At 44.7% G+C, this 25895-nt stretch overlaps 1 protein-coding gene across 1 annotated transcript in view; it reads left to right on the top strand.

The window, feature by feature from the left end:
- Nucleotides 1–20164, top strand: part of pkd1a (polycystic kidney disease 1a) — a 262592-nt gene extending 242428 nt beyond the window's left edge. Inside the window, exons 45-47 of the mRNA XM_073060211.1 lie at nucleotides 7983–8117; nucleotides 9949–10263; nucleotides 16586–20164. Of these exons, the coding sequence (XP_072916312.1) occupies nucleotides 7983–8117; nucleotides 9949–10263; nucleotides 16586–17170 (1035 nt within the window). The 3' untranslated portion in view covers nucleotides 17171–20164. The remainder of the gene's footprint in view (nucleotides 1–7982; nucleotides 8118–9948; nucleotides 10264–16585) is intronic.
- The last annotated feature ends 5731 nt before the right edge of the window (nucleotides 20165–25895 follow it).

The raw sequence follows: 25895 nt of genomic DNA, 5'->3' as shown, positions 1-25895 counted from the left end.
TAGGTTAGGACTTTATTCCCTGGAGTGTAGGAGGATGAGGGGAGATTTGATTGAGGTATACAAAATTATGAGGGCTATAGACAGGGTAAATGCAGGCAGACTTTTTCCACTGAGGTTGGTTGAGACTAGAACTAGAGGTCATGGGTTAAGGGGAAAAGGTGAAATGTTTAAGGAGGAACTTCTCCACTTAGAGGGTGGTGAGAGTGTGGAACAAGCTGCCAGCATAAGTGGTGGATGGGTGTTCCATTTCAACATTTAAGAGAAATTAGGATAGATACATGGATTTGAAGGGTATTGAGTGCTATCATACTCTCACCACCCTCTGAGTGAAGAGTGCAGATGGATGGTTTGTCATGAGCTAGATGGACTGAATGGCCTGTTTCTGTGCTGTAGTGTTCAATGACTTTTACAGTACATTATAGGTGTGGCAAACATAAATAAGAATCAGATTTGTTATCATTGCTTTATATGGTGTGACATTTGTTGTTCTGTTGCAGCAGCACAGTGCAAAGGCGTAAAATATATAAATTACAAGGTAATGCTTTACGACACCAGCGATCAGCATCCAATTCCCAAATGATGCTGTAAATCAGGGGTGTCAAACTCATTTTAGGTCACGGGCCGGATTGAGCAAAATGCAGCTTCATGCGGGCCGGATCAGTTGGACGCGTGCGAACGCAGCTTTCGTTGCCTTCGTTTTTTCAGCCTGCTCTCATGTGTCTCAGTCTCTGCTATAACTACAAAGTGTTTCACTTTACAAATTCCGTTTCTTATGAAGAAGACTGCCGAATAAACACTAAAAACCCTGAAAACCTGGTACCTGAATAAACTCAGCATTAGCCATATCATACGCCATAGGCGCTTCGATTACTGGGGCCAGCTTTAATAGTAATTAGATATTATCTCGCGGGCCAAAGATAATTCCACTGCGGGCCGAATTTGGCCCGCGGGCCTTGAGTTTGACATATATGCTGTAAATCATGTGTTGTATGAAGTTGTGAATATAAACAATGCATGCGTTGCTGTCACAAAACAACAAATTTCATGTCCATAACCATAAGACAAAAGAGCAGAAGTCAGCCATTCGGCCCATCGAGTCTGCTCTGCCATTTCATCATGAGTTGATCCAATCTCCCCTTTAGTCCCATTCCCCTGCCTTCTCACCATAACCTTTGATGCCCTGACTACTCAGACACCTATCAATCTCTGCCTTAAATACACCCAATGACTTGGCCTCCACTGCCACCCGTAGATTCACCACGCTCTGGCCAAAAAATTTTTTTGCATCTCTGTTCTGAATGGGCGCCCTGCAATCCTCAAGTCATGTCCTCTCGTACTAGACTCCCCCACCACGAGAAACAACTTTGCCACATCCACTCTGTCCTTGCCTTTCAACATTCGAAATGTCTCTATGAGGTCCCCCCTCATTCTTCTAAACTCCAAGGAGTACAGTCCAAGAGCAGTCAAAAGTTCCTCATATGTTAACCCTCTCATTCCCGGAATCATACTAGTGAATCTTCTCTGAACCCTCTCCAATGTCAGTACATCCTTTCTTAAATAAGGAGCCCAAAACTGTACACAGTATTCCAAGTGAGGTCTTACCAGTGCCTTATAGAGCCTCAACATCACATCCCTGCTCCTATACTCTATTCCTCTAGAAATGAATGCCAACATTGCATTCGCCTTCTTCACCACCGACTCAACCTGGAGGTTAACCTTAATGGTATCCTGCACAAGGACTCCCAAGTCCCATTGCATCTCAGAACTTTGAATTCTATCCCCATTTAAATAATAGTCTGTCCGGTTATTTCTTCTACCGTGCATGACTGTACACTTTCCAACATTTTAATTCATTTGCCACTTCTTTGCCCAGTCCCCCAATCTATCCAAGTCTCTCTGCAGACTCTCTGTTTCCTCAGCACTACCGGCCCCTCCACCTATCTTTGTATCATCAGCAAACTTAGCCACAAAGCCATCTATTCCATAATCCAAATCATTGATATACAACGTAAAAAGAAGCGGCCCCAACACGGACCCCTGTGGAACACCACTGGTAACCAGCAGCCAACCAGAATGGGATCCCTTTATTCCCACTCTGTTTCCTGCCAATCAACCAACGCTCTATCCACGTATATAACTTTCCCGTAATTCCATGGGCTCTTATCTTGTTTAGCAGCCTCATGTATGGCACCTTGTCAAAGGCCTTCTGAAAATCCAAATGCACAACATCCACTGCATCTCCCTTGTCTAGCCTACTTGTAATTTACTCAAAAAATTGAACTAGGTTTGTCAGGCGGGATTTTCCTTTAAGGAAACCATGCTGAGTTCTGTCTATTTTGTCATATGCCTCCAGGTACTCCATAACCTCATCCTTGACAATCGACTCCAACAACTTCCCAACCACCGATGTCAAGCTAACAGGTCTATAATTTCCTTTTTGCTTCCTTGCTCCCTTCTTAAATAGTGGAGTGACATTTGCAATCTTCCAGTCCTCCGGAACCAGGCCAGAATCTATCGACTTTTGAAAGATCATTGCTAATGCCTCCGCAATCTCCACTGCTACTTCCTTCAGAACACAAGGGTGCATTCCATCTGGTCCAGGAGATTTATCTACCTTTAGATTATACAGCTTCCTGAGTACTTTCTCTGTTGTAATTGTGACTGTGCATATTTTTCTTCCCTGACACCCTTGAATGTCCAGTATATTGCTGATGTCTTCCTCAGTGAAGACTAATGCAAAATACACGTTCAGTTCCTCTGCCATCTCCTTATCTCCCATTACAATTTTTCCAGCATCATTTTGTATCGGTTCTATATCTACTCTCACCTGTCTTTTACTCGTTATATACTTGAAAAAGCTTTTAGCATCCTCTTTGACATTAGTTGCTAGCTTCCTTTCATAGTTCATCTTTTCCCTCTTAATGACCTTCTTAGTCTCCTTTTGTAAGCTTTTAAAAACTTCCCAATCCTCTGTCTTCCCACTAATTTTTGCTTCCTTGTATGCCCTCTGCTGTGCTTTTACTTCGGCTTTGACTTATCAGCCACGATTGCATTCTTTTTCCATTCGAAAATTTCTTTTTCTTTGGAATATATCTGTCTTGCACCTTCCTCACTTCTCGCATAAACTCCAGCCACTGCTGGTCTGCCATCCTTCCCGCTAGTGTTCCTTTCCAGTCAACCTTGGCCAGTTCCTCTCTCATGCCACTGTAATTTTCTTTACTCCACTGAAATACTGACACATCGGATTTCGGCTTCTCTTCCTCAAATTTCACAGTTAACTCAATCATGTTGTGATCACTGCCTCTTAAGGGTTCCTTCACTTCCATCTCTCTAATTACCTCTGGTTCATTACACAATACCCAGTCCAGTACAGCCGATCCCCTAGTGGGCTCAACAACAAGCTGTTCTGAAAAGCCATCTCGTAGACATTCTACAAATTCTCTCTCGAGATCCAGTGCCGACCTGATTTTCCCAATCCACTCGCATGTTAAAATCCCCCACAATTATCATAACACTGCCCTTCTGGCAAGCCTTTTCTATTTCCTGTTGTAATTTGTAGTCCACATCACTGCAGCTGTTTGGAGGCCTGTAGATAACTGCCATCAGGGTCCTCTTACCCCTGCGATTTCTTAGCTCAACCCATAAAGATTCTTCCGATCCTATGTCAGCTCTTTCTAATGATTCAATATCATTTCTTACCATTAAAGCCACACTACCCCCTCTACCTACCCTTCCAATACACCGTGTATCCTTGGATGTTCAGCTCCCAGAGACGTATCCTTTAGCTACGTCTCAGTGATGGCCACAATATCATACCTGCTGATCTGTAACTGTACAACAAGATCATCCACCTTATTCCTTATACTGCGTGCATTTAAGTATAACACCTTAAGTCCAGTATTTGGTACTTTTTGCATTGATTGCACTGCAACTCATCCCAATGGCTGCAAATTTGCTCCATCACCTGCCTGTCCTTCCTGACATCCTTACTGTTCACTACCTTAGATCATTTCTGTTTTCCCCCTCCTCCGCTCCATCATTCCGGTTCCCATCCCCCTGCCAAATTAGTTTAAACCCTCCCTAACAGCTCTATTAAACCATCCTGCCAGGATATTGGTCCCCCTAGGATTCGAGTGTAACTCGTCCTTCTTGTACAGGTCACACTTGCCCCAAAAGAGGTCCCAATGATCCAGAAACTTGAATCCCTGCCCCCTGCTCCAATCCCTCAGCCATGCATTTATCCTCCACCTCATTCCATTCCTACTCTCACTGTCGCATGGCACAGGCAGTAATCCCGAGATTACTTCTTCTCAACTGCCTTCCTAACTCCCTATATTCTCCTTTCAGGACCTCTTCCCTTTTCCTAACTATGTCATTGGTACCTATATGTACCACGACCTCTGGTTCCTCACCCTCCCACTTCAGGATATCTTGGACGCGATCAGAAACATACTGGACCCTGGCACCAGGGAGGCAAACTACCATCCGGTTCTCCTGATTGCATCCACAGAATCGCCTATCTGACCCCCTAACTATCGAGTCCCCTATTACTACTGCCTTCCTCTTCCTTTCCCTACCCTTCTGAGCTACAGGGCCAGACTCTGTTGTTTCCCCCAGGTAGGCTGTTCCCCCCCCCCCCCCAACGGTACTCAAACAGGAGTACTTATTGTCAAGGGGTACAGCCACTGGGATACTCTCTAGTACCTGACTCTTCCCCTTCCCCCTCCTAACCGTGACCCACCTGTCTGCCTCCCGTGGCCCCGGTGTGACCACCTGCCTGGTACTCCTCTCTATCATCTCCTCACTCTCCCTGACCAGATGAAGGTCATCGAGCTTCAGCTCCAGTTCCCTAACACGGTCCCGCAGGAGCTGCAGCTCGGCGCACCTGGCGCAGATATGGACGTCTGGGAGGTTAGGAGACTCCAGGACCTCCCACATCCAACACCGAGAACAACAAGCTGCCCTCACACTCATACTTCCCCTTTCCTCAATTAACAGGAAAAACTGAAACCTAAACCTACCTTGCCTCGGCCACTTCCGCCTAAGCCCGTTGAGCCTACACTCTGCTCCCCGCTGTTTAAGGCTGTGTCCTTTTTAAATCTTCCCCACTTCACTGCCCGACATCACACGCCTGCACAGTCCCACCTCTCTTAACTCTGACGAGAATAAGAAAAAATCAAAATGGCTCCCGCAGCTCTCCCATTCTGCTCCTCCGACTTCCTTCTCCAAAATATCATGTAAGAGAGTGACATGGCTCACTCTGGACACCAGATTTGGCAATCAGAATGAAGGGCTTCTCGATACACAGGAGGATGGACTGGACTGTTGATTCAGAGAAGGCAAAAAGTGGGAGTCTGTGTTGTTTTATGATAAACTCTTGGTTGTGCTCGGACATAGTGGTCTTGTTGAACGCTCATTCCCCCCACCTGGAACATCTAGTGATTAAGTGCCGGCTGTTGTACTTACCAAGAGATTTGTCCTCCCAGATCCTGTCTGCAGTTTACACACCGCCAACGGCCGAAATTTTGCAGGCATCTAAGGTACTGAGGGGCTGCCGTCAGCAAACAAGAAACAGCCTTCCCCAACGCCTTTCAAATCATTGTCCAGGACTTCAGTCAGGCTTGTTTGAAGGAGTCTCTGCCCAATGATCATCAGCATATCACCTGCAGCACCAGGGGTCCCAGCAGCTCGTGACCACTGCTGTTCCCTGCCTAAACCGCACTTGGGAAATCTGATCACTTGGCTGCTTTCCTCCTACCTGCAGAGGCAAAGCAGCAAGGCTCCAGAAGTAAGGACAATGAAGAGGTGGTCGTGGGAGGCAGAAGACAGCAAAGATTCAAACGTCAGAATGCTCTTCATTGCCTTCAGTTCAGCATTCAATACTATCATCCCTTCAAAACTATTCAATCAGTTTCAAGACCTAGACCTCAATACCATGTTATGCAATTGGATCCTCAATTTCCTCACTTGCAGACTCCAGTCAGTTTGGATTGGTAATAACAACTCCTTCACAATCTCCATCAGCGGAGGTGCACCACAAGGCTGTGTGCTTAGCCCCTGGTGTACTTGCTTTACCAGGTTTGATTGGCTAGTCATATGAAGAGCAGTTGATTGCTCTGGGCCTGTATTCACTGAAATTCAGAAGAATGAGGGGTGACTTCATTGAAACCTATAGAATGTTGAAAGGCCTTGATAGAATGCATGTGGAGAGGATGTTTCCTATGTTGGGAGATTATAAGACCAGAGGATACAACCTTAGAATAGAATAGAGATGAGGAGGAATTTCTTTAGCCAGAGAGTGGTAAATCTGTGGAATTCATTGCCAAAGGCAGCTGTAGAGGCCAAAACAGTATGTGTATTTAAGTATATTTAAGGCAGAGGTTGTTAGATTCTTGATTAGTCAGGACATGAAATGATGCAGGGAGAAGACAGGAGACTGAGGCTGAGAGGAAAATTGGATCAGCCATGATGTAGTAGCAGAGCAGACTAGATGGGCCAAATGGCCTAATTCAGTTCCTATTTCTTAAGGTCTTATGCTGAGGCTAAGCATAGCTTCAGTGTCATATTTAAGTTTTCTGATGACACCACTATTACCAGCCGAATCAAAGGTGCTGATGAATCAGCATGTAGGAGGGAGATTGAAAATCTGGCTGAGTGGTGCCACAAAAACAACCTCCCACTCAATGTCAACAAGATCACAGAGCTGATTATTGACCTCAGAAGGACGAAACAGATCTAGGAGCCAGTGCTCAATGGGGGAGAAAGGGTGAGGCAGGAAAGCAACTTAGTCGTCATGTCATCTAAAACTTTGACAAACTTCTATAGATGGGCATACAAAGAGTATCCTGACTGGGTGAATCATGGCTTGGCATAGAAATATAGAAATACCAATGCCCTTGAATGGAAATGCCTACAAATGTAGTGGATACAGCCCAGTCTATCATGGGTAAAGCCCTCCTCAGAACTGAGCATATCTACAGGGACACTGTCGTAGAAAAGCATCAAGGACCCCCACGAGCCTCGTCATTCTCCCTTGTCACTGCTGTCATCAGGAAGGTGGTACAGGAGCCTCAGGACCCACATCACCAGGTTCAGGAACAGTTATTACCCCTCAACCATCAGGCTCTTGAACCAGAGGGGATAACTTCACTCAACTTTACCCACCCCATCACTGAACTGTTCCCACAGATTATGGACTCAAATTCAATGACTCTTCATTTCATGTTCTCAGTATTTATGGTTTATATATTTTTATTATTATTTTATTTCTTTTTAAAAATTTCTTTTGTATTTGCATGGTTTGGTATCTTTTATACTGGACACTGGTTGTTTGTCCGTCCTGTTGGGTGCAGTCTTTCATTGATTCTATTGTGTTTCTTGTATTTACTGTGAATGCCCTGAATAAAATGATTCTCTGCATTTTATATGGTGACGTCTATGTACTTTGAAAGTTAATTTGAACTCTGAAATTTGATTATAAATCTGATTCTGATTAGAAGGCCTTTGGACAGGGGTACGTGAATAGGAAAGGTTTCGAGGGGAATGGGCCAAAAATGGGCAGATGGGAAGAGTTAAGATGGGGATCTTGATTGCCATGGAGCAGATGGGCAGATAACTCTGTTAATAGAAAATTAGATCAGAACTCAGGAGCTCTTTGACAACTCGGGAACCAATGGACCAATGTTTTGGGTCTATCATTGTATTAGTGCTAGTGAAAGGTCGCTCTGTTTCTCCCTCCACAGATGCTGTTGGGCCTCATGAGTACTTCCAGTATTCTCTGTTTTTATCTCGGACTTTTATCATCAGGAGCATTTTGGTTTACATTTTCAGTGGTCGGAGATGTCAGGATTTTCGTTTACAAATGTGAGGGGTGGTATCTGAATGGTTCCTGTCCAGGATTGGAACCTGCTCTCTTCTAAATCGACTGGCTATTGTTAAATCCTGATTATAATCCACCTTCTTATTCCCTGACTGTGTGATAGGCTGCTCGACAGCTGCGGTTTGTCAGGAAATGGTCCATCTTTGGAAAGACCTTGCTTAATTCTGGAAAGGAATTAATTGCGGTTGTTGTGATGACTGGAGGTCTTCTTCTTGCCTATACTCACCTCGGCTATCTGGTGAGTACTACGCTGTGTTGTCTGACTGTGGTTATGGTACTGGGGAGGGAAGCCTGCTTGACCTGTTCCACCTCCCATATTCACTCTTCCTTTTAGATGTTCCTCCATAATCAGTCTTCTTGTCACCTTCTATAACTTTCTATTCCTAGAAAGAACATCAATAGGAATATTGCTCAGTTGTATTGCACTCAAAGTATTATATGAGTAAATTTTAATCATGCTACCCAGATAAGTAAATAGGCAGGAATATATAAGGAGTTGCAGGGATCTGTGGCCAGCCCAGTACATTACTGGGTCATCCCCTCCCACCGTCTGTAGTATCTGCATTATGGCAACATCTATCAACAAAGTTGGGTGGCAGGGTGGCGATACGTCTCTACAAAGAAGGTGTAAGGTGCTCCTTCCCTCCGCTAGCCTGCAGGTCGCCCTTGGGCAAGGTGTAGCACTTGCTTAGCTCCTCCTCCCCCACAGATCAGGGTTAAATGAACCCATGGGAGGAGGTGGTAGATGGTCGTATGAGCAGCTGGTGCATATCACAAGTCCCGGTTATGCGACCACTGACACTAGGCAGACAATCTCTGAAGAGTATTGATAATGGCTGGTGTCACCCACCTTGGATAGACACTGCCCAGAAGGCGGCAATGGCAAACCACTGCTGTAGAAAAATTTGCCATGGTCATGAGGCCGTGATCGCCCACATCATACAATACAGCATGTAATGATGATCATCATTATTGAAGACCTGCACCATTTGGGCCATTCCATCTTCTCACAACCTACTAAAGGGCAGGAGGTACAGAGGCCTGAAGTCCCAACCCATCATGTTCAAGAACAGCAACTTTCCCTTCAAGAATGGTCGGTTCTTGAACCAACCAGCAAAATCCCAATCATAACAGTATAGCAACTCTATGGCCATTTGCACTACATGGGACTTGGTTCTTTTTCTTCTAACTGTGCTCTATGTATAAAGCTTGTATATAATTTATGTTCATGTTTATATTTTTGAATTTTGAGTATCTGATATGATGTGCCCATCATGCAAGATTTTCATTGCACCTGTGCATAAGGCAATGTACACAACTTTGACTTTGCCTTGCAAAACCAATATGGCTGCTCACCCAGAGACCAAAAAAAAAAGCTTGAGGAAGTGGGCTCCTTAATACCCTTTTTGGAGGGCATGTGAGATGATGAACATCACCTCTCACTTGACAGGTATAGTTCTGCCCCCCCCCCACATTCCCCCCCCCCCCTTCCCAGTACTGCACTGGATGGAGAGCCTAGTGCGGAGAAACTAATATTTAACATAGATGATGTTACAAGTCTAAACACAGGAGCAGAATTAGGCCTTTCAAGCCATTGAATCTACTCCACCATTCCATGGCTGATTTATTATCCCATTTCCCTGCCATCTCCCTATAACCTTTGACACCCTTACTAATTAAGAACCTATCAACCTCCATTTTAAGTATACCCAATGACTTGGCCTCCACAGCTGTCTGTGGCAATGAATTCCACAGATTCACCACCCTCTGGCTAAAGAAATTCCTCTTCATCTCTGTTATAAAGGGACATCTTTCTATTCTGAGGCTGTGCCATCTGGTCCTAGACTCCCCCATTAGAGGAAGCATCCTTTCCATGTCCAGTCTATCTAGGGCAGGGGACCCCTACCATTAGCCAAGGGAGCTGTGAACCCCAGGTTAGGAACCCCTGATTTAGGGGCCTTTAAATATTTAGTTTTCAATAAGATCAATCCCCAATGACTGGGCCTCCACAGACATCTGTGGCAATGAACAAGCAATGCGATCTGTAACTGTTAAACTTGATATTTCAGGTCTTTTCCGCCAATTTTGATCACTTCAAGAGCTTTGGAGGCAGCATACTCTCTCTGTTTGCCGTGATCCAAGGGGGGATCTCCCTCCGGCACTGCTCCTTCGAGTGCCCAAGCCTGTGCTCCATCTACTACGTCAGCTACGTGGTCATCGAGATCTGGGTGGTGCTGCGGCTCTTTGCGGCCGTGCTGATCCAGAACTACCAGGTGATGAGGCTGGAGTTGCACCGGCCAGCCGTGGAGCCCCAGGAGTACGAGCTGGTGGAGCTGTTCATCAGGAGACTCAAGATGTGGATGGGAGTCAGCAAAGCGAAAGAAGTAGGTGTACAGCACATCGTCATCTACGTGGCCAAGCTGAGGTCATCTAGTGTCCAGTCTTGTAGGAGTAATAATAGCAGGACTGGACACCCAATTCCAGGATGGTATTGGGTGTCCTGTCCTCAAAGCTCTAAACTCAAAAGGAGATTTTAATTCCTATCCGATATAGATATCTACGAGTAGCCTCTCTATAGGAAGGTTATACTGTATCCATCCCACTCATCAAGGACTAACTTCCTTCCCTGTCTGGCCTCAGCTGTGAGGTTAGCTACCATTACCGACTGCTTGAGTGGTGGGTCACCCTTTCCTTCCAAGGAGGGGATATATCCAACTAATGATGTAGTTCAAACACAGTTTCTTTGTGTGGCCTCCGTCGGTCGTGGTTGGCCATGGGCAATGCGCTTCTGGCAGTCACTGGAGTGGCTTTTCCAGGGTGCAAGCCGGGGCAGAGTTGATATGGAGATCCGTCTGTTGCCCATGCAGTGGGATCCCCTCTCCATGCTGACGACAGGTCCAAAGGAATGACGAAAGTCGATACAGTTTGGTGCCAGCAGCATCGCAGGAGTTGCCATGCCGGTGCTGGGTACAGTAGTCAGCCGCCTTCGGGACTCTGACTCTGGATTTTTCCTTGGGGTTTACTCCCAAAGCCTTTCCCATGAGCGGGTATAGCCGCAAGGCAGCGGAGGTTTGAAATCGGAGTTTTCCCTCTCCTAGATGAGTTACCATCCATCCATGGTTAACGAGCTCAATCTGCCCGGAGCAACTGGTTTTAAGGTGCCAGTGGCCTGCCCTTGCCTCTTCTCCTGTGTCAGTTAGAACAGCTTCTCTGGGCATAAGATCTATGCCACACGTGAAGGCCTGGAGTTGGACTTGGTTGTCAGAGGCTGTTTGAGACGCACACCATAAAGAGTATTTAGCAGTGGGAGCTCATCCCCACTACCACCCTTCGGCTATGACGACCCTTGGAGCCAACAGTTTATTTTATTTTTAATGATACACATTTAAGTTCAGACAATTAAGTCTTCACACACATTTAACATTCACAGAGGATTTCTAGTTTATAAAAGAATTCCAATTTACAAGAGATCTACAAAGGATTTCCAAACACAGGTACAATTCTTACAAACAAGAAGGACATGCCAAAAATTTGCAGATGAATGATTCGTCTATCACAGAAACCAAAGGCTGAGGGATTGAATTCTAGTCTTCTTTCTGTCATCCCATCTTTCTGTATTTCTCCTCGACATTCCTAAAAATCCCCGTTGCTTTTGATATTTATACTATTTTCTACTAGATGACATCATCTGCATGTGATGTTTTCCAGATACTTTTGCAGGGACAAAGTAATTCACACAGTTGGTCTTAAAAGCTTCTGGTTGACAAAGATTCCAAACATCCACAATTAATGCTGTGAAGGCTAATCCAAAGAGTATACAGACATCCCAACTTGTAACCATGTTTGATGTGCTAAGTGATATAACCCCATTGTCTTGTGTTTGACAAGACAACTCCTGGTCACTTCACTTCGCAAACCTGTGCCTCCAACTTCAGGCTGATCGTTGCTTGCATTTTACATTAAGAATTGGAGTCCGCTCTTTGCTCACAACAAAAGGCTGAGCAATAAAATTTGTTAAACTTACAAGAATGTTGCTGAGACAGGAGGACCTGAGTTGTAAGGAGAGGTTGAATAGCTTAGGACTTTATTCTTTGGAATGTAGAAGATTGAGATTGAGGGGAAAGGGGTATACGAAATTATGAGGGGTATTGAAAGGGCAAAAGCAAGCAGGCTTTTTCTACTGAAGTTGGGTGAGACTAGAAATGGAGGTCAAGGGTTAAAGGTGAAAGGTGAAATGTTTAAGGGGAACCTGAGGGGGAGCTTCTTCACTCAGAGGGTCATGGAACAAGTAGCCAGCTCAAGAGGTGCATGCGAGCTCAACTTCAATCTTTAAGACAAGTTTGGTTAGGCACATGGATAGTTGGGGTATGGAAGAGGCTGGTCCGGGGGCAGGTCAATGGGACTGGGCAGTTCAGCATGGACTAGATGGACTGATGGGCCTATTTCTGTGCTGTACTTTTCTATGACTCTGGAAGTTTAACTTTATCACCAGCAACTCTGACAGGAGAAGGGGCAAAGGTGGGTTACTGGGTGACTTAAAACCAGTCACTTCGGGCAGATGGGGGCACATCCAGGAGAAGGAAAACGCTGATCTCAAACCTCCGCTGCCTTGTGGCGATACCCATGCAAGAGGAATTCTTTGGTAGTAAACCCCAAGGAAAAATCTGGAGCTGGAGATCCTAAGGCAGTCCTACGTTGAGCTTAACGCTGACCGGCAACTCTTGCAACACCAATGGTACCAAACTGTATCAGTCTCTGCCGTTCCTTTGGATTCATCAGTTGCATGGAGAGGGGGAGCCTACTGCATGGGCAACAGCTTGCTCTCCATAGTGTACTGCCCTGGCTTCATATACAGCTGGGATGACCCCAAACCAACGGAGGGCTTCCTTCTGGTGTAGGTGGGTGATTGATATTCAGTGTGGACTACAGGGTTACGTGCCTGTTTTCCCGTAGCGTCTCTCTGACTTGACCACTTTGGTCAGAGAAGGTTGAGGAGATATTTGTTTGAAGTAGGTAAAATAACTGTCTAACTGACCAGAATGTTTGTTTGTGGAGCAACACCCATGGACCACCGGTCATCAGCCTTGTTGTGTCTGAGCTCAGCAGCGGGGTGTGGATGTCTGTGTGAGAACCTCCGTGTTGGGGAGTTTACCCCTTGCCATCCTCCTCAGATTTTGCATGAGAATGAATGATTGTGAGAATCTCTGCTTTGTGTCCCAGCAGCGCCATCTGCAGGCACATTACACAAACTGCAGCTGCTTGACTCTACATTACAAGGCAGCAGTTCTGTGCAGAATCAGAATAGAGCTTATTATCAGTGACATACGGCATGGCATTAAATTTGTTGTTTTGGGGCAGCAGATCAATGCAAGACATTAAAAATATATAACTTATAATAAAAAAGTGCAAAAGATTAATTACAGGTTCATTTATTCATCACATGCTGCAAGTTCAAAGTAAATTTATTATCTAAACACATATGCCACCATATACAACCAAAATTGTCTACAGAACAGATGGCAGACTTTTCTATCTTGCCCATCTCAAGTCCAAAAACAAGGCATCCACGAGTTCCCTCATCGAGTTCCAATATGCAGATGACAACAGTGTAGCAGCTCTTTCAGAAAACCACCTACACCAGATTCTGTCTGCCTTCAACCATGCATACACGAAACTTGGACTTACCATCAATTCCAGGAAGACTCAGATCATCTACCAACCATCACCATCTGAGACAAATCGGATAGGACCATCAATTTAACTTGGTGAAACAACCCTGGAAAACGTGGACCACTTTCCGTACCTCGGAAGTCACCTCTCCTCCAATGTTGACCTTAATGACGAGATCCAACATTGTCTTAAATGCGCTGGAACAGCTTTTGGACAACTCCGAACAAGAGTCTTTCATGATTGTGACAACCGAACAGACACCAAAATGTTAGTGTACAAAGCAGTGGTAATCCCAACGCTCCTGTATGCATCAGAAACCTGGACAACATACCGATGACATCTGAAGGCACTTGAAAAGTTCCATCAACGCTGTCTTCAAAACATCTTAAATATCAGCTGGGAAGATAGAAGAATCAATGTCAGCGTGCTAAATGAAGCAAAAACAACAAGCATTGAAGCCTACGTCATCAAGAACCAACTAAGATGGAGCAGTCATGTTGTTCGGATGAAAGACGATCATCTGCCGAAACAAATCTTCTACTCCCAGCTTAAAGAAGGCAAACGTAAAAGAGGCAGACAACAGCAGAGATTCAAAGACGTCTTAAAAGCCAACCTGAAGAAATGTGACATCGACATCAACAATTGGGAAATCAATGCCAAGGACAGGAAACTCTGGCAAGCCATCATCTGAGAAGGAACAGCAACTTTCGAAGCCAACAGATGTGCAGAATTAGAAAAGAGAAGGAAATGGAAAGAGAGGCAGCAACAACCAAAGCCCGATCTGCCATCTGGAACTACCTGTGCTGAATGCGGAAGAATTTTCAAAGCCATGATTAGACTCATAAGCCACTTGAGAGCCCATAAATAGATCAACGGAACGAAGACCATCATCCTCAACCTCGAGGGATAGCCACGACGACTACCGTGAGATCCGTAGGCATGCTCAATAAATCTATTATAGAATAATAACCACAGTGGAATCAATGAAAGACCACTCAACTTGGGCATTCAACTGGTGTGCAAAAGACAACAAAATGTGCAATTATAAAAGGAAAGAAATATTAATAATAAATAAATAAACAAAAAAATACTGAGAACATGAGATGAAGAGTTCTTGAAACTCTTGTGGGTTGTGGGTATATTTCAAAGATGGGGCCAGTGAAACTGAGAGAAGTTCAAGGTTGAGGGGTAGATGTACACCGAGACACAGAGTCCCATTTTACTGCATGCTGCATTTCAGCTCATCAAGTCTGCTCCACAATTCCGTCATGGCTGATCTACTTTCCCTCTCTACCCAGTTCTCCTGCCTTCTCTCCCTAACCATCGACACCCTTACTAATCAGAATCTATCAACCTCTGCTGTGAGGATTACATTCCTTGACTTCTCTAGTGCCTTTAACACCATCCAGCCCAAGATCTTAAGGCACAAACTAACGGAGATGGGAGTAGACTCTCACATGGTGGATTGGATAGTGGACTACTTGACAGATAGACCTCAGTATGTGCGGTTGGGAGACTGTAGGTCTGACACGGTGGTCAGCAGCACAGGAGCGCCGCAGGGAACCGTACTCTCTCCGGTCCTGTTCACCCTGTACACATCAGACTTCCAATATAACTCGGAGTCCTGCCATGTGCAGAAGTTCGCTGATGATACGGCCATAGTGGGGTGTGTCAGGAATGGACAGGAGGAGGAGTATAGGAAACTGATACAGGACTTTGTGATATGGTGCAACTCAAACTACCTGCGTCTCAATATCACCAAGACCAAGGAGATGGTGGTGGACTTTAGGAGATCTAGGCCTCATATGGAGCCAGTGATCATTAATGGAGAATGTGTGGAGCAGGTTAAGACCTACAAGTATCTGGGAGTACAGTTAGACGAGAAGCTAGACTGGACTGCCAACACAGATGCCTTGTGCAGGAAGGCACAGAGTCGACTGTACTTCCTAAGAAGGTTGGCGTCATTCAATGTCTGTAGTGAGATGCTGAAGATGTTCTATAGGTCAGTTGTGGAGAGTGCCCTCTTCTTTGTGGTGGCGTGTTGGGGAGGAAGCATTAAGAAGAGGGACGCTTCACATCTTAATAAGCTGGTAAGGAGGGCGGGCTCTGTCGTGGGCAAAGTACTGGAGAGTTTAACATCGGTAGCTGAGCGAAGGGCGCTGAGTAGGCTACGGTCAATTATGGATAACTCTGAACATCCTCTACATAGCACCATCCAGAGACAGAGAAGTAGTTTCAGCGACAGGTTACTATCGATGTAATGCTCCTCAGACAGGATGAAGAGGTCAATACTCCCCAATGCCATTAGGCTTTACAATTCTACCGCCAGGACTTAAGATCTTTTTAAAAGCTATTATTAATGCTTTTTGAGATAGTGATTTAGATGCATATCATATTTTTTTTACTGAGTTAAGTATTGTATGTAAGTAGTTTTGCTACAACAAGTGTATGGGACATTGGGAAAAAAAAGTTGAATTTCCCCATGGGGATGAATAAAGTATCTATCTATCTATCTATCAAACACATCCAGTGACTCTGTTTCTCAGCTGGCTGTAGCAATGGATTCTGTGCAGTCACCACCCTCTGGCTGACAAAATTCCAACTCATCTCTGTACTAAATGGGTGTCCTTCTGTTCTGGGGCTGTGCCCTCTGGTCCTATACTCCTCTAGTAGAGGAAGCATCCACTTTATCTAGGCTTTTCAATATTCAGTAGCTTGCAATCCCCCCCCCCCCATTCTTCTAAATTCCAATGAGTACAGACCAAGAGCCACCAAACACTCCTCACACTAACGCTTTCATTTCTGGGTTAATTCTTGTGAACCTTGTTAATATTTTGTGACTGTATGTGCTAGATTGGGACTATTGTGCTGTGTGTGAATATATGAAATGTGTTTTGCAGCTTGGGCTCAGAGGAACAGTGTTTCATTTGGCTGTATACGTGTATATGGGTGACTCACCATGAACGTGAACTTGATTATGAGCTTGCGAATTTTCATTTCCCGCCTGTGTTATGCAATTTTTTTTAATGTTCGCAGTTCCGCCATAAGGTCAAGTTTGAAGGAATGGTTCCCTTGCCCTCGCGGTCGTCCCGAGATTCAAAGTCAACGTGTCTCCACACGGCCAGCACCATCTCGGACATCTCCTCTTCGTCTAGCGATTCCACCCCAATGGACGCACTCCCCCTGGCCAGCCCCAGCAAGGCAACACAGATAGAGGTGAACATCCACCGGCTGGTCCCGATGGTCGAAGCCCTGCTGGAGCAGTTCGACAAGGTGAACAGCGTGACGGAGGACGTCTACCAGGTGGAGTGCAAGCTCAAGCATGCCCAGGACAGGATACAGCAAAGGAAAATTAACACAAAGGCTGAAGAGCTGGTTGCAACATATAGGCGGATGAGAGCCAGCAGAAGGCTGAGTGGCAGTCACCGCTCTTCCCTCCGAGCTCCAGGAGACAAGGCGAGGATGAAAGACGTACATCTAGGAAACAACCCATTAGAAGCCTGCACGAAGGAAGCCCTCAAAGGGAAGGAACCCAAGGCACCTCGAAGAAAAACTAAAATGGCAGACAAGATGGGCCAACAAGTACCAGGGGATCACCAAGTTCTCTCTAACCCCGAATAGTTGTTGCAGACAAAAGTTAAAAGCAAATTTAGTATCAAAGTATGTATATGTCATCATATACTAGCTTGAGATTCGTTTTCTCAGTGAGAGACGGTGACTTTTTAACTCCACTCCAAAAGGTGGCGCCACAAGCAGTTCTGCAGATGCTGGACATCTGGAACAGCACGCAAAGGGGCCAAGGAACTCAGTGGGTCAAGTCACCTTCTATGGGCGTTTCAGGTCCAGTCCCTTCATCAGGGCTTGGAAGAGGGGAGATGGGCAGTTTTGAAAAAAAAGGGGCAGATCAAGAGGTGGCAGGAGATAGGTGGATCTAGGTGAGGAGTTGATGGGTAAATGAGGGAGGGGGAGGATGGGAATAATGCAAGAAGTTGAGAGGTGATTGGTGAAAGTAACAAGGTGTTGAAGGAGGAATCTGATAGGACAGTAGACCATGAAATGAAAAGAGGAAAACCAGTGGGAGAATTTCCACCTATCACCTCCCAACTTATTACATTGTGCCCACTCTCTAGCACTCCCCACCCAGATCCACCTATCACCTGCCAGGCTTTGTTCGAACCGTCTCCCCCCCCCCCCCCCCCCACCCATCTCCACAACCTTTTTATACTGACTAACTTGCCACTTTCTTCCCAGTCCTGATGAAGGGTCTTGACCTGACGTGTTGGCTGGTCACATCCCTCTGGAAATGCTGCCTGACCTGCCGTGTTCCTCTGGGGGCTTTGTATGTTGCTATCGAAACCAGTGGCCTTGACTTCTTTAAACAAAAAAGTAATAGCTGATCTATCACTTTTGGCATTGGCCCAACTTGTCTGAGCAGTAAAAGGTTGGATTATGCCACATTCCTTCTTTTAAAATCCTCTCCCCTCCCCACCACCTAAAGGCTGAAATGGTTCAGCGTGGTGATGGTAAATGGACAGCTCCTGCCACCAGAACTGACTTGTAGTAAACAATGCAGTTCCTTGTCCTTAACTCAGTCAACTATGGGAAATCTATCTCCCCCTACCTTCACTAGAATTTAATGCAATCTTTAGCAGCTAAACCGAGCACATTGTCCAACTGCTGTCATATTGTTGTGGGGAGTCTGTTCAGCACAAATGGCTGCAAGAAAAAAAAGTCACAAAATGCATTCAATATAATTGTAGGTGGCAGTATGTGACGTTATTCACTAAACGGGTCAGAACAAGCCTTAAAGGACAGATATTTTTAAGAGATAAAAAGAGTTTCAAAAAGGACATATTTTTTAAAAAATGAAAATTTTTCTTAAAGGACAGATATTTTTTAAAGAAGAAAATCGTTTACTTTATATACATTAACAAGCACTTTAAACTGAGGATTGTTCAGAAGGAGAGATTGTATAAACTTGCTTTAGCCATGCATCAGAAAGATGCACTTATTTAAAAAAATGCTGTTTTAATCATTTACTTTTGAACTGCATTCATTTGATCAGTGAAGAGGAAACAGTGAACACAATTAACTTTACAAGACAGTATTTTTGCCTATGTTGTGGTAGTGACATTTCTATTACGGAATTTGGAAAGGTCAGATCAGCGTTATTTTAACACTGAAATCAGAACATATTTCATTAAAACAGTCCCAGCACTGCGATGAGGAAGGAGAAGGCAGGAGAATGGAAATGGATCAACCATCATGAAATAGTAGAACACAATGGGCTGAATGGCCTAATTCTGCTCCATTGTTGGATGGACAAAAGTATTGTAAAATGCACGTTAAACTGAGAACCTGTTACATCTGCAACTGAAACAGGTGGCTGTGGGGGGGAGGGGGAAATAACAGTAAATTTACGAGTGCACGTAATAATTACAGGGAAAATAAATATCACCACATTCAAACAAGTCCCAAGAAACAATGTGGCTCACCACCCTGATGCACTGCTGGAGAAAGTATTTGTGTGGATGAAACAAAAAAAAAATTGCAATTAGATTTTCTTAGCGAGTTACAACGTTCACTGTGTAAATGTACAAGATGGTTATTTTTTGGTCCCATATAATCAGGGGTGTGAAACCATAGAGTACTGGAGTGAAGATTAAATTTCCCAGAAATATGCTGGTCATAAAACCACATTATTGTTCCCGCTGTGTAAGCATTGATTAACTTTGATCAGGCACGGTGATGGTCAATGCTTTATTGATGAATGGATCCATCTTCATTATGAACAACACAGTACAGGCCCTTCAGCCCATGGGGCTGTACCTTTTAACCTGCTCCAAGATCAATCTAACCCTTTCCCTCTTATATAGGCCTCCATTTTTCTTTCTAAGATCCTCTTTCAGCCATGTCCCTCTTAAATGTCCCTAATGTATCTGCCTCTACCATAAGCACGCTCCACACTCTGCCCAAACATGTAAAAATAATTACCTCTGACATCCCTCCTATACTTTCCTCCATTCACATTAAAATGTTGCCCCCTTTGTATTAGTCATTTCTGCCCTGTGTCTTGAACCCTGTTTACCCAGGTTTAATTTAACCAGGAGATGGGATGCCACAAAAGTAATTCATTATTGTTACTTAACTTTGGAAAGACAGGTCTGGGCAGACTGTAAACACGAAGCCCTCTTTCATCTTCTGTGGTTTCCTTTCTCTGAAGACAGACTTAAAAGATGAAGTGACACCAAGTCGCTCACGGTGTGAGAGCCAAGAGAATCAACATGAAGGATTCTCTGTTGAACTTGTTCCTCGCCTCCTGCAGAACTCTACCAACCCCCAGCTTCTCTTCCTAGCAGCACCACAAATGGGCTAACCAAAGGCATTTCTTTCCCCCAACCCCAAAAACATATGACTGAATTATATTTTTGTGAATAAATCATGTGTTTCAGCATAAGCTTTTAGATTTCTCACTGAAATGCTGCAGGATATTCAATGGACACTTAAACTGATAAATAGGCCTGTTAAAAGGTTATGTAGTGTTTTATTATAAGATGCATACAATGTGCTTTTGTGCCAAATGCTGATTAAAAGAGTACTAAAGATTGTTTATAAGGTTGCTGCTTACTTACTCAACTGGTAATGCAAGGCCTGGACTAAACCCTTTGACAGCAGCTAGGGAAATTGCATTTAGTTAAGTAAACCTGGCATTAAAAGCTAGATATTGACTAATGAATTATTTGATTTTATTTTTAAACAGCAAATGTTCTGAATATTTTCTGTGCTGGAATTCATACAACGTATTCTCACTGGCACTTACACTTCAGCCGGCAGAACACAGATCCCCCATCACACACAATCTCTGCTGCAGACTACTGGTTTGGAATATGAACTCCAGACAGCTTATTCATTGCCAGTAAAGCAGTTCCAGAATTAGGTTTATTATCACTGACATACGTAATGAAATTTGTTTCCTGGTAGCAGTATAGTTCGCTCGTTATGTGCCGTGTTGTATGACATGGGCGATCACGGACTTTCCACGACCCGTTATTGTTCTTCGCAAATTTTTCTATAGAAGTGGTCTGCCATTGCCTTCTTCTGGCCAGTGTCTTTACAAGACAGGTAACCCAGCCCTTATCAATACTCTTCAGAGATTGTCTGCCTGGCGTCAGTGGTCACATAACCAGGACTTGTGATCTGCACCAGCTGCACATATGGCCATCCACCACCTGCTCCCATGGCTTCACGTGACCACCCCACAGATCTGGGGGGCTGAGCAGGAGCTAAACCTTGCCCAAGAGTAACCTGCAGTCTAGGAGGGAGAAGCTGTGCATTACACCTCATTAGGTAGAGATTTATCTCCACCCTTCCACTCAAGTAGTATTGGTTGTTTGGCATCCAGCTCTCTCAAAGGACAACGGGTGATGTTGATCATCATCACAAGCCTGGGCAGAAGATATGGAGGATCCTGAGATGCCCAGTCATTGAGATCCCTCTCTCGGCCTCACCAGTGTAGTCCAAAGGAAAGCTTATGAAGCAATACAGAGCTTGGCTGTAGGAGCTGCCGGAAGGATGTTCAATGACGTCCAGCCGCCTTAGAGGCTCCACACCAGATTTGCTATCTGGGTTCACTCATGTAGCCTTCGTCCATCCTGAGGCTGCCCACAAGGAAGTGGGGCTATTTAGCCGTAGTAGGGGATCTGGTTCGCAAGCACCAGGGCCTGTGTGCCACATGTGCAGCGGCCAGACCTCCTCCCCGCTCTCTGTAGTTCAGCCCGAGTATGAAAAGAATTAGGTTTCCGTGTGTTGCCAGCGAGGAGGAACTATGAGACTTGCTGTTGGAGAGGCTGCGTACTGGCAGGGAGAAACGTACACACTCACCGCTCCTTTTCACAAGACTGCTAGCCAGCAGTGGAAGCTGAAAGTGACTGTGACTAGCACAACCCACTACACTACCACTCTAGAAACGTCACAACTATTTTGACACCACTCAAGTAGTACAGTGCGAGACATAAAAATAACTATAGGATACAATAATATATAAAAGTAAACTAGTGCTAAAGGAGGAAAATAATTCATTGGCCATTCTCATGGCATAAGGGAAGAAATTGTTTCTAAAATGTTGAGTGCCTGTCTCCAGGCTGCTGCATTTCCTCCCTGATGGTGGTAATAAAGTACAGTAATAAGAGGGCATGCTGCCTTTTTAAGCACCTTGATCAGGGGTCCTTGGACACAGTCAGAATCAGGTTTAATATCATCAGCATATGTTGTGAAATTTGTTATGTGGCAGCAGTACATGGCAATGTATTATATGAAAAATTATAAATTGCAGTAAGAAATATATTTTAAAATATTAAATAAGTTATGCAAAGACAGCAAAAAAAATTGAGGAATTGTACATGGGTTTATTGTCAATTCAGAATCCTGAGAGCGGTTCCTCAAATGTTGAGTGTGTCTTTAGGCTCCGACAGCTCCTCCTAGATGCTAACAGTTGAGATGAGGTTATGGTCTGGGTGGTGGGGATCCTTGATGATGGATGCTGCCTTTTTGAGGCATCACCATTTGAAGATGTTCTCAATGTTGAGGAGGCTAGTGTTCATGATGGAATTTGCAGGGTACAATTCCTTGACCTGGCTAAACACTGGGCAAACACCTTCCTGTTTCAGAGCCAGTGAGGTCTCATTGACCCCTAACACGCAGGGGGGCCCCTTTCTCCTCTGCCAGCCCTACACAGAGAGTTCTCATACTGGGAAGCAGCTGAAGGGACTGAAAGACAATTTCACTCCCAGCCACTTGACTCAGCTCACTAAGAAAGTGAGTGTTGAGGGGGAAGCCTGTTTTTATTTGCATTGCTCATTCAGTCTATTTATTTTGAAATAGGGTATGGAACAAGCCCCCTGGCCTGAACCAAGCCACCCACCTATTTAACCCGAGCCTAATGACAGGACAATTTACAATTAAGCTACTAACCAGTATCTTTTTTTGGACTGTGGGAAGAAATGCACATGCCGTCACAGGGAGAATGTACCTGAGAGGGAGAAGCAGAGATACCTCCAGCCATTATAGCGTCGCGCTAACCACTACGGCAGCTTGGCATGTCTAGCTAATGCTTCCACTACATCAGGGTCACAGTGAGGACGATAAACTTCTCAGCGGGTCTAGATATTTTGTTCCTTGAGGCTTGGTAGTAACGCTTCAAGCTCTGGGATTTTTCAACCCAAACTGTAAATCTAATGCAAGGTTTGCTACCCAAAAGGATCAAAGGGTCAGGTATCAGGGCATGGATCTTTGTACTAAAAGGAATGAGAATCTAGAGCCAACACCAAAGAAGATGGATTAGCCCAGTGTTAAGTGTCCCAGTGGACATTCAATCACCATCAACTTCGAGTGATGTCCTAATGGACAAAGATAGAAAGAAAGCATTCCCTTATGGGTGGGAGAAATTTTAATTTAGAGATGTGGCACGATAAAACAATCCTTCCAGCCGAGCTGGACCACACTGCCTAATTACACCCAATTAGACTATTAACCCGTACATATTTGGAATGTACCAGAGCCCGGGGTTCCAAACCTTTTTGATGCCAAGGGCCCATACCATTAATCGTTTAACATTGTGTTTGTGGGTCATGGGGAGAATATGCAAGCTCCTTATAGACAGCAGAGGGAATATGGCACCTTTTTAAATAACTTCTCTGTAAAACCCTACACAAATCACCAAAGGTATAGACATTTTGAAGCCACTGTGATTGATGCAAAGTCAAGGATCCAGAAGTTCAACACCAGTTCTTGTTTTGAAAAGGTTCAAAGTTCAAACATGTACTATGAAATATATCAGTATGCAACCTTGAAGTTAGTCTTGCAGACAAAGAAACACCATAGAGCCTGTTTAAAGAAAATCTCCACACAAGACCATCAGACGTGCAAAAAACAAGAACAAATTATGGAAACAGCAAAAAGCAACCAAATAACAATATTAAAAAGTGAGCCATAGCCACGAGGCACCAAGGTGAGTAAAGCCAGTCAAGGAGCTGAAGGCCAATGCCACAGCCACCGGGTCAGTCAGTACAGCTCTCGGCCAATGGCTGCAGACCCAGTTCCGCGCTGAAGCACCTCAAACAAATCTCGCAAAGAGTAAAGCGTGTTCAGCACCGAGGACATTAACCATCAACCTCCAGCTGAAAGTGAATCCACATCCATGAGCTGCCAAGGTTTTTTGACTTTAAGGACAAATCTAATTATTCCATCCACCACTCCCCCTCCACTATCAGTAGACTGTGTTAATGCAGGAGTAAACCAGGCGTAAGTAATTGTAATCATTCCAACAGAAACACATCTGATGCACTGGAAAACAATACCAAATAAAACTGACTGCTTGAGAGTCGGGTGAATTAGGGTTAACATTATTTATTTAGAAGTAGAATAACAAAATAAAATTTTAACCAGCATCCTTGCTGGTATCATGGAGGAACTGCAGCAGTCAAATTGTACATAATAAGCTCCAGCTCCCACAAACACTAATACATTAACTATTAAATACTATGTTTGTTTAGGGATGAAAGTTAGTGTACTCACAAATGAGGAATCCCCTCTTCTTTAAAATGGTGCTGTGGAACGTATCACATCCATGTGACGACAATCTGGATGTTGCAGATCCCTGGGTTTTGGTAGCTACTTGGATGCAATCTAACCAAAAAAAAAACTCATTTATATGTAACTAGCAACAATCAACTGAAGAGTCGTCAGTGTCAGACTTACCGATCCATGACTGAGATTTGTTTATCGCATGTGCATTGAACACAAAATCATGGAGTTAAAACACTACAGCCCAGTACAGGGCCTTCAGTCCATGATGTGCCAAACATTGAACCTATTCCAAGATCAAACGGACCCTTCCCTCCCTCCATTTTTCTTTCATCCACGTGTCTAAGAGTTTCTTAAATAACCCTAATGTATTTCCTCTACCCCTGGCAGGGTGTTCCATGCACTCAACACTGTTTGAAACAAAACCCATCTCTGACATCCCCCTCCCCAACCCAACATCAATCACTTTAAAATTATGCCCCCTAGTATCAACCATTTCTGGCCTGGGATGAAGATGCTGACTGTCCACTCTATCTACAGTACATCTCTTATCATCTTGTACCCCTCTCATCCTCCTCATGCAGCATGAAGTAAGCCTCAGCCTAATTTTGGCTTGCCAACCACTTTGCCTCCCTGAACTTGTCTGCAGTTATCCCACATTGCTCTGAACTAGGGGTTCTTAACCCGTTTTATGCCGTGGCCCAATACTACCAAGCAAGGGATCCATCGGCTCAGCCTGAGGTTGAGAATGCCTGCTTTAGATCTTTTCTACCATTTGCCCAAAGTCCCCTTTAAACTTCTCTCATTTTATGGGCTCTAGTTTCACCCCCCCCCAACTGTGACGAAAGCTGTGACCATTTACCCTCTCTATGTCCCTCATGAATTTTTATAAACTTCTGTAAGGTCACCTCTCAAGCCTCCTACACTCCCAGCAAACACGTCCAGCCTATCCATTGTAACACGCACACAAGATGCTGGAGGACACAGCAGGTCAGGCAGCATCTATGAAGAGGAATAGAGTTGTCATTTCAGGCCAGGACCCTTAATCAGGATTGGAAAGGAAGAAGCCAAAACGAGAAGGTGGCGCGAGTCGAAGGACAACAAGCTGGCAGATGATAGGTGAAGCCAGGTGAAAAGCTGGGAGCTGATGGGTGGACAATGGCTGAAGAAAGGGAAATCTGATAGGAGTCTGGGGAAGGAGGAGGTGCACTAGAGGGAGGGAATAGGCAGGTGAGAAGAGAAGGTAAGAGTGGAACCAGAATGAGGAATGGAAAAGGAGAGAAGGGGAAATGGGGGAGAAATTACTGGAAGTTGGAGAAATCAAAGTTCATGCCATCATGTTAAAGGTTACCAAGACAGAATATGAGGTATTGTTCTTTCAATCAGAGAGTGGCCTCATCATGGCAGTAGAGATGGCCATGGACAGACATGTCAGAATGGGCATGGGAAGTAGAATAAAATGGTTGGCCACTGGAAATCCACCCTTCTGTGGACTGAGCAAAGATGCTTGTTAAAATGGTCCACGATCTATGGCACGTCTCACCGATGGAGAGAAGGCTGTGCTGGGTTGTTGGGTGTAGATGACCCCGACAGACATGTTGCCTCACCTAGAAGGACTTTCTGGATGGAGGTGAGAGAGGAGGTGAATGGGTAGGAGTAGCACTTCTTTCACTTGCAGGGATAAGTGCCAAAAGGAAAAATAGTAGGGGAGGGACGAATGGACAATCATGGGGGGGGGGGGGCGGGGGGAGAGAGAGAAGAGATA

Source organism: Hemitrygon akajei, chromosome 11, assembly GCF_048418815.1.
Source record: "Hemitrygon akajei chromosome 11, sHemAka1.3, whole genome shotgun sequence".
Taxonomy (NCBI): Eukaryota; Metazoa; Chordata; class Chondrichthyes; order Myliobatiformes; family Dasyatidae; genus Hemitrygon; species Hemitrygon akajei.
The sequence above is the reverse complement of the archived record's forward strand: the minus strand, read 5'-3'. Positions and strand labels throughout refer to the sequence as shown.